Below are 10,051 nucleotides of genomic sequence, written 5' to 3'. Positions count from 1 at the left end.
GTTTCCCCGGCTGAGGCGGCGAGCGAGGCCGGGGAGGGGGAAGGGGGAAGGGCGGCGCTGCGCCCTGCGCGGCCGCCTGGCCGCCGAGCGGCGCGCGGCGCGGCAGCAGGCCCGGCCGCGTTGCACCGTAGAATAAAATTCAGGAGGAAAAAAGATGCATAAAGTTATGTTCTGGTTTTTATACCTTGTGCAGTCAACCGAGGACTCAATCGTTGCATTTTTATAAAGCAGTCTTGCCGTGCCATAAAGCAGGTTGTCACTTCCCTCTCGTGTTATAATACCGTGTTTGGTTTTTTTGGTTTTTGCTTTTGAACATGTATCGTAGGCACTCTTAGACAGGTGAAGTTAGGAAGCAAAACTCAGCATTTGTCACCAACTACGTATGAGTTACAGGTGTTGCAAGTTACAGAGAATGTGTTAAGATGTAGGGGCCGTACTTAGGTTTGGCATTTGGCATTGCCCAGGCTTTAGAACAAAATCTGCTCAAGTTCTCATTTTGCCTTCATGTGTTTCTCAATACCTACCCATTTTATATTTTGTGTAGAAAGTGCAATTTTCTTGACACATCATTGCCATATCTTCAATATATATTTGCTCTATTATTGAAATAAATAAAAATTAACAAAGTTTTTTAAATATTTAAAATCCCACCACCATTGGCTCTAATCATCGGGGAAAAATACTTGTTTCTGAATCTCTGTCTACAGCTGTGGGTTTGAAAATCCGTGGGATACGTGCTTTATGCCTCCAGGTGGTAGTCCCACCTCCAAGACGGGGCACTGGGCCCCTGTGCCAGCGCTGCCCGGTGCATGCACTGCATAGTCTTTTTTTCTCCGAGGCCCAGGGGCAAAGGTAAAATACGAACACATTCACGGTGGTCTAAAACAACGTGTATTGTACAACTAGCCTGTTATAGGAGCAACAGGACCTGGAGCAATAAAACCCTCTCTGCCCATGGAAGCAAAGGACCTGGGCACATCTGGTGTTGCTTGAAACAGTTGTTTGCTGCAATGACTGTTCTAGTGACTTTAATTACTTAGTTTGTTTTAATTGTTACTTGTGCTGTAAAATACCTTCCTTCAGCTACAGCAGTTCTGGGAAATTGCTTTGCAGTTCAACAGCAGTGGGTTCATATCTGCCATACTAATTCTGGAGTTTAAATTCAAGCAAATGAAAATGCGCAAGCTGAAACGTTCAGGCAGTCTCCCATGAAGATTTTCCATCGCCTTTGCGAGGTGCCCCCTTTCCTGAAACCCAAGGTTCTCTTCCACACAGACCTGGCCGTGATCCTGTTCCTCATTGTGCGTACCAGTGTATTACTAAAAAGGAAATGCAACATTATTAATACGAAGCTTAACAGTCATACAAAACACAAAGCTGCTTGTTCTTTCATACCTCCTTGTGCATCACATTTTCAACTCTCTAACGTGCGAGGAAATCTATTGCCACACCTCCTCGTCTGTTGTGAGGGCTCGTATTCTGTCCCCCTGCTTTTCCCTTCCTTTGGCCAGCCCTCCAAGCAAGTGTGTCCCCACGCTCCCTGTGACAGTTGTCTTCCTCCTGTCACTGTGACCTCCTCTCCCCCAGGACGTGGGCCCCTTCCTGCTCCTCCACAGCCTGAAATAAAATCGAGCTCTGCTCCTTTTTTTACCACTGCCAAGCAAACGGTTGCTACGACATTTGCAAAGCACCTGTTGCGGCGTGGGTTTTCTGCAAGCGACACGTGTGAGCGGCAGAGTGGGTGTTGGAGCTGAACATGCTGCTGGGAGAAGAAGAAGAGGAGAGGGAGGAAGGGGTTTCAGAGGGGCGCTCACTCTGAAGTGGGCTTCGGGCACGTACCTCACGTCTTCTGTTCAGCACCCGTGAGGCAGCAATGCTCCTATCTCCCTGTCACACCTGAAAGTAGACTGGCAGCACACACCCAGGTCTCACCCCCAGATGGAGCCGGCACATGGCTGGAGCACACACCCGGAGCCACAGCTGGAAGGTGTTCCTGGTTTCAGCAGTTGAACGTGATCATGGCAACCAAGCCAGCCCGGCACATCCGCCTCCAAAACGTTAGGTTCATGCTCTCGGGCGATGGTGGGGCAGGAGGCTCAGCAGGTTTTCTCTGCCCGTGCCCCCTGGGGACAGCCAGGCTCAGCTGCCCTGAGTGCGCTGGCAGCCCTGAAGCCCTTTCATGGCCAAATCACTAGGCCCGATTTACTCTGTAATAAGGGGTTCCTTAACACCTGCCAAATTTTGCAGCACCAGATCAAAACTAACTAGTTTGAAAGACCACGGGGTGGAAGACATTCCAAACAGAGGGAGAATACACAGGAGTATCTCATGCTTTGTCACGTGAGGGTAGTTTTCCATTACCGGGTAAAGTGGAATGAATGACTCCTAAAATACATAAAGGTCTGACATTTTTAATGGGCTTCAGAATGTCTAAATGTGGTATTTCACGAAACTGCTGATCATATACTATTAATATAAAAACAAGACAATGGATGGAAATACTGTGGACTCATAACTGCGCCTTTCTATTAGAAGATTGTTCTCATTTCCCTGCGATTTTCTTAAGCTTTAGCAGTTCGGGCTGAAATTTTCTATGCTAGGTGTCTGACCGAGATTTTTAAGTACCAGCCAAAACAGTTTTTTGTTGTTCCTGAGGCACAGAAAATACATTGCTTTGTCAGTGTTAAAATACGCTTAGATGAGATGAAATTTGTACCCTCCTTCATTTTGCTCTTACAAATCTGTAATTGAATTACATTTATAAATTCTGTTTTGAAAGGACACTAAAGTGGCAATGGCAGGCAGGAAGGTTAGGAAGTAGGAGAATGAAAATTGTCCTACTTCAGTTTTGTTCCTTTCATATACATGCACCGTAATGCAGTCTTTAATTACATGAGCTGTTTTTTCAGTAGAAGGGAAGAATTCAAGTTGAATAGCGGATCAGTTCATTTCCAGAAAAGTAATAGCAAACCTTCTGAGTCCTGTGGCTACCTCCCACAACATCTGTATGACTGACAGCAAAAAGATGCTTCAGTAGAGCTTGAGGATGGAGGACAAGGAGAGCCCTGGGAGATGCTCACCCATGGGAGGCGATACCAACTCCTCTGAGGTCCAAGCAGTCCGCGGTGGGATGTGGCCGGGTATCAGGAAGCAATATGATCCATGAGTATCCCACACAGGCCAGTCTCCGCAGCATCTGCTGCCTCATTTCATCCTTGGACATGTGTTTGGACTATAAGCAGACGTTCTCCCTACAAACATCTAACCTGGTGAGAAATGCTAGCTGGCCCTCCTCCAAAACTTACTGCTTCCATAGCTTTGCTAGCAGAGCTGCTGAAGTAAGCACTTACCAACTCATTGAGGGGAGTAGCTTAAATACTAGGTTTTTGGTAACTAGGCATTTCACTAAAATAACAAGTGAGCATTCATATGTTTAGCTCAGCCAACAGATCTGAGGGTCAGCAGCCTTCAACTGGAGGTAGCGATGAGCAGCAAGCGGTGGGTATCTCTTCCACCAGCACAGCTGGGGCCTGGGGAGAACATCTGTCCACAGAAATTACATTGACTGTTCCAGTTCACTGAGATAGTTTTGTCTGGTGCAAATTAGGGAGCATTCACATGAACTGTCATCAAAACTATGGGGATAGTTAACTGCAGAGCAGCACAGCTGGATGTGAGGGAGAACTTCAGCCTAAGGAACAATGAAACGTTTTTGAACATGCAATGATACGTTAAGTGGTTAGCACTCTAAAGAGAGAGATCCTGGCTAACGATGGGTGCCCAAAATACATGCACCTTTCGCTATTTTGGCCTTACTCTCCCTGATACTGTTTCTCATTGGTGAGACTGAGTTCTGTATTCCTGTTTACAGAACTTCTAAAAGATCCTGCTGCCGCATTTGGGTCAGTATTCAAGTAAGTACCACGGGAAGGCCAAAGAGGAAGTTGGCCATTTACTGCAGAATTTTCCTGGTAAAGGGCAGTGTTCCCTGCTCTCGACGTCCTCCCTGCTTGTCTCTCTGATTTTGCTCGTGGTGGAGAGCCTCTGCTGTAATAATCCAGGGACAGAAAAAATTTCTAGCCTATGAGTGAGAAAAGATTGGGAATGCAACAAGAGTCTTGCCTCCTCAGCCCTGCGGCTTCAGGGTATCCTGTGCTATTTCCTCTGTTCTTTTTCATGGTCTTTTTTGCATGGGAAGGAACAGGTGCTCCGCAACTCTGAATGTCAAACCAACACTGCTCTGCTTCAAGCTGTGAGGTTTTTTTAGCTGGCAGCCAAATAAAGCCTCTTGTAAGCATCTGAACTTCAGGGCAGATAGACAGTATACTCCAGTACATTCAGCACCAAGACTATATTTTCTGGACATATATTCATCTGAAGACTGACAAAGCAAAACAAAACTGATCCATTATGTTGTAGTAAGTTTGCCTTCGGGAGAAAAAAAGGCCTCAAAACGTGGCTGCTGATGTTCCCTATGACTTGCAAGAAAGAATAAAACATGGATGCCTTTAGAGGGTTGGGGGGCAAGATCCATGAAAAAGGATGGCTGCTCTGTATTTCATGTGTCTCATTTCTGAGTGTCCTGCCACGGAGCAAACACACATCACCAAGTCTGACCTCTTTAGTCCCCTCCAGTGAGATTGTTTCCAAGCCAAATGATGTGTCTGAAGATTCTCTCTTACTTCGTGAGCAAGTTCCCAATCAGACTGAGTTCTCAAAGGATTCAGGTTTGGAGAGTTCACTAGTGACCACGACGACATGTGTACTATGTAAAATGAAAGTTAACATGAGCTGAAAATTTGTTCTTACAGGAAAGGAGTCAGAGTGAACTCCTAAGGCAAATTTTCTGTTCTTGTACAATAATTTATATCTGGTTTTCTGCAGCAGACTCTTGAAAGATTATATAGCACAGCATAGCTGAAAGGTACTGTAAACTTCCAGGATGCACATGGAAAAGCTTACGACTCATAATCTTACTACCTCCAATGAAAATGTTAATTTTGATTACTGAAGAAGGAAGGGAGGAGACAAGGAAGCTCCAGCTCCCCACCTTCTTCCCAAGAAGAACCCAAGTCCCTCTTCTCTTTTGTGTCTACGTAAAAGCTTAACACCCGTGAAACAATCACAGTTTTCTTGGCTTGTGACCTGTGGTGTCAGGGTTTCCTTTTGGACAAAATAACCCATCTTCCTGCATTATGGGGCTATTTTTAGGGACAGCGAGTATGAGACATAAGAAAAATAAATCCTCAACCGTGAAAATAACAGAGGAAACAAGCTTTATTTTTATTATTTGAAATTTTTGTGCGTGATAAAGGTACACATTTGACTCTGGTTTTCCTACATTTCCAAGACAGAGTAATTTTTTTTTAATCGTCGGCTAAAGCATCAAGAATACCGTGGCACACAGGAAGCTAAAACTACACACACACACACACAAACACTTTGATGCGCATCTTTCATCCTTGACCTTAAGGAGACAAAGTTTGTATTTAGCTTCACAGGGATTTAAAAAAAAACAAAAGCAACAACAAAAAAACAAGTGAGAAGAATATTTCATTATGAGTGTCAAGAGAGTGCAAGGCTTACATGTACACAAAACGTACGAGATTGACTTACAAAGATGGAATGTACAAAACCTTTTTAAAAAAAAAAAAGAAAAAAGACAGACTCACTCCTAGAACTGGAAAGCTGCAGCGTATCAACTGGTAGAGATTTCTAACGGGGGCTACTGCCATACACTATGCAGCTTAGGGAACATTCCCATGTCATAAAGCCAAAGCAAAAGTGTCAGGGTTAAGGCTGTGTTGCTCACAAACATCAACTGAAGTGCTGTACATTCATCAGAAATAACACAACCCGTTAGGAATCTTCTTACTCCGTAGCACAAATACCTTCCGCGCACTCTCCACAAACAGGCCAAAACAATCACTGCTCACAATTCTTGAAGAAAATTTTCAGTGTACATCTTGATTTCATAACTAGCTGTCACCCACAACCGAAAGTCATTTCTTTATAACAAACACAACATATTGGGCACTTATAGTTCTCATTATGGCAACACTAGATCCTTAGTGATAAAAAATATTGACATAAAATCGAAAGCCCTCTAGCTTTTACAGAACAGAAGAGCATTTACTAATAAATAACTCTCCATCTACATCAGGCAAATGCTCGCCTAAACCATTTTCCTTTTCTTTTTCAGCTACGTTGCTGCTGGTTTAGCCTATGTAAAAATCCCCTACCGTTTATATTGGATTTATCTGAACAGATCCTTTTATTCTATTCACAAAACAATGAAAATACAGTTGGCTAGTTTGTCCTAAAATGCTCCAAATTACACAAGATCTGATAACCTTTTGAGATTACTTTTGAGTTGAAGATTAGTTAAATGAAGCACATACTTTCACCGTTCATGCTGTGCTGCTAGTCAATTAGCATTCCAGGGAAGTCAAGGGAACATTTGGTTATACCTGAAATCTGGCAGCAGAATGCCTATAAAGCCTTTAAGAAATGCTAACAACTCAGCAAATCAAGTAGTGCAATTTTGACGTTCACTTAATTGGATGAGAAGAAAATCTGCCAGTTTTTTAGAACAGAGTTTCTGCTTTGGTTGCTCTTTGTAAGGTTTGTAAGCCAAGCATTTTAGCTAAGTTGGCTTCAGAAGCACAGCGTACAAGCAATGTGTTTCTCGGTTTCCCGGTGCCAGGCAGATGAGGTCAGACCTTGGAAGGGAATGCCCTACGCCACTGAATTTGAAATTGTAGTTGGCCGCATTTGCTATCAGAAGGAATCCCAAATTAGTGACATTTTTCAGGTGCAGTAAGTGCTGATCTGGTGATAATGTCTGAAAACCCAAAAGACTATTCAGTCTTAAGGAAAAATCCACATCACCCCTAATAGCTGTTAGCTGGGTTGTAAGGGGGTTGTGTGCAGAATTCCGTATTTCATCAGGATGCACTGGGTTGACATAGGTTATATAAAATCCTGGTAAACAATACTGAGTCAAAGGGACTGAAAATCTTTTGAAGAAAAGTGTATACATGGAATAGTACAGTCTTAAGTATACGTTTTGATATATAGGTTAGGGTCTGATTTCTGTGCTTCTCAGAGCTCCTGGCAACAGGGGATTTGGCAATGTTTCCTGAGTGGAAACCATGCAAGTTTAGTAGAATATTATTACAAAAACCCAAATTTGGAATTAGATTTTATTAACATTATCCATAACTGACAGCAACAGCACATTTCTCATTTTCTTTTTAAGTTTTTATCTCAAAGAACCTGTGCAACCTCTTCTCTTTGTTAATAAATACAATTAAAATGCTACGTGCCTTTTCTTCATTGATAAATTTGCCATTTAAGGGCATTTCAATGTCAGAAATTGTTTGTTTACCAGAATGTTGCTTATAAGGACACTTAGAAGGAAATTACTTGATAATCAGAAAATTTGATCTACAACTTTGTTAAATTTTGATAGGATAGTTTATTGTGTAATGACTGAGATATCGTCTTCAGAATTTTAGGACAAACTCGGTTCAAGCAGAGGGTATTTTGTTCTCTTGGTAATAACAAACTTGAGTTTTAACATTTCAAGAATGTTACCACCAGTTTCTTAGCTGCATTATATAGTCCAAACCTTAAGCCTTATACACAAAATATTTATTCCAGTGAAATAAGGAAACTTATCTTTGCACGAGAATTTGTAAATTAGCTCTATGTGCAAAAAATAAACAAGGGAAAGAAGAGGAAATATCTTTAAGAAACAGTAACTAAAAAAGACAAAACTCCGCATTTAAGAACCTTGAGGTCTGCATTTTTACAAGTCAAATGCTTCTTTACAAAAAAACCATTAGTTTTTCTCAAATTCATTGAAACAACCACCTTAACCTTAGAAATAAGACTAATACTTATAATGAGTAATTTAACAAAGATTTCTTTCCGTTTTGCAAACATGCTTAAAATAGTCCCTTGTTCCTGACCCAATGCCCTTTTGTTTCAAGGCCCTAAAAATGAGAAAAGAAAGACAGCACTTCCCAGGCTATTGTAGGCGTTGGCAGCAAGCTCACCAGCTCCTCAAACGAGGTTAAGAGCGAGCACCACTCTATCTATATTAGGCTACGGTAGCAATTCATCCTTTGACCACTGGATTTAGAAATAAGAATAAAGCCAATGCTACTTGAAAAAGGACAAATTCACGCTTAAAAAAAAAACATTAAAAACAGAACCAAGTCATATGATTGTAAGCACTTCCAATTAAATTAATACTTCAACAAAGAACACAGTAGAGAGATCCAGCAGGAAGAAGGAGGGACATTTTTCAGAGTACTGCCATTGTCAAATGGCATACCTACGTTCCAGTTTGCTGAAATAACCTACATTTACTTTTTTTAATTTTTGTGTCAATCAGCCATACATACATACAAACAAACAAATCGGAACAAATCTCACAGTCCTTATTTTGTCCTCTAACAAAATTCCCTTTGATGAAGGACTTCAGGAATTGGTTCAAATTCATTCTTATTTGTAATGTATTCTTTCTCATGTAAAAACAAATAGCTTTGGTAACCCTTGGCTTTCCCATACAACCTCTGTTTACCACAGTTCCTTTGGTTGTATAATGTAGGTCCTCCATAGGGGTACCTCTCTGGCTTTCTGTCCTGTGTGATGCTGCGTTTGATTTTATTGGTTAATACAATGAGTTGCCTCAAGGAAACATGGCAATGAACACATACGAAAGAGTGGCACACATGAGGTTAATTGAGTTGACATTGTAATAACCCTGATCCTAATGAACTAGTTTGGTGTCAAAAGGTCTGTCGTTATACAGAAAATCAGCTCTCACTAATGTATCGCTACAATTAAGTTTTTCCAGAGCTTTAGAAATGTCAGGTCTCTGCAAAGTCCTTCCAGCACGTTGAGCAAGAGGAATAGTGAAAAACAAGCACATGAAACAATCCTTCATTAATCCCACATGAGTAGGGAATTTGCATTGATTCTTATAGTGCTAAACATTGAACTGTGTTAGGTCTGACGGTTAGAGCTAGACGGATTTTGTGAGACTTAACCTTATACTAAAAGGACCTACTTGTTATAGATAGTAAGACTGAAGAATGTTAAAAGTGTAATACCTACCATGATAATGAGATCTAGAAGATTCCCAGGATCACCTCTGGGTTAAATAATGCATAACAATGATACTTCTTCAAATTTGGAAGCTCTGAGCAGGAGCTACCCTTCGCAGTCTTCAAAAAGCTTTGGGGACTTTTCCCCAATTTTTCTCATTTTTGCCTAATTAGTTAATTCCAGTTCCATAAGTTGCAGTTTGCGTTTAATATCACATTGTCTTTATGAATTCAGTTAAAGAGGATTTTGTGTATTAACCCTTACAACAAAAAGTTCAGTGAGAAACGTAAGAGGTGCAAGTCCTATGTAAACAAGGTAAGTTTGGAAATTAACACGAGAAGTCCATAAGAGACTCCTTCATTATTAAAAATGAACTCAAAGTAGGAGATATCCTGCATCGGATCTCTAGGACCAGTCTTTTCTTAAGGGTGGACGATTATCCAGCTCCAGAGCTCATTGCTACTGTAAGTATCGATAGACCTTGAAGCAGTGATTTCCAGAGTCTGCAACTACAACATGGCCATCTGAAGTAAGGGCCAGACCTTGGGGACCATAAAGTGGGTCAGCAGAGGTGTTAATGTAGGATAAAAATGATCCACTTCCATCAAAAACCTTTGAGGGTGAGAAAGCACAGAATAAATGTTATGAAAAAAAAAGAAAACTAGCGGACACAAGTCTGCTCTCAATTATACCATTATACTTCTCATTTCTGAAACGGTTGACAAGCACTAGAATAAACAAGGGCAGAATCTGATCTGTTATTCTCATAATATACAAGTTTATATACAAATGTATTTTCTTATTAAAAAGAACTAATTAAAGCTGCCAGGATCTTTGGCAAGAATTAAACATGCAATGAAATAAAAATAAAAAGAGCACCTCGGCTGGTCCTTGTTCTTAAAATAACCCACTACAATAAAACGAACTCAAT

At 41.2% G+C, this 10,051-nt stretch overlaps 1 protein-coding gene across 4 annotated transcripts in view; it reads right to left on the bottom strand.

Annotated features, from left to right (window-relative positions):
• Window positions 1-5,259: 5,259 nt before the first annotated feature.
• Window positions 5,260-10,051, bottom strand: part of TRIM2 (tripartite motif containing 2) — a 77,382-nt gene continuing 72,590 nt past the window's right edge. For all 4 annotated transcript variants that reach the window (XM_009283313.1, XM_009283311.2, XM_019473152.1 and 1 more), the window contains one exon: window positions 5,260-9,732. In XM_009283313.1, the coding sequence (XP_009281588.1) occupies window positions 9,580-9,732 (153 nt within the window). In that variant the 3' untranslated portion in view covers window positions 5,260-9,579. The remainder of the gene's footprint in view (window positions 9,733-10,051) is intronic.

The sequence above is a fragment of the Aptenodytes forsteri genome, unplaced genomic scaffold (assembly GCF_000699145.1).
Source record: "Aptenodytes forsteri isolate BGI_AS27 unplaced genomic scaffold, ASM69914v1 Scaffold6, whole genome shotgun sequence".
Classification (NCBI taxonomy): Eukaryota; Metazoa; Chordata; class Aves; order Sphenisciformes; family Spheniscidae; genus Aptenodytes; species Aptenodytes forsteri.
The sequence above is the reverse complement of the archived record's forward strand: the minus strand, read 5'-3'. Positions and strand labels throughout refer to the sequence as shown.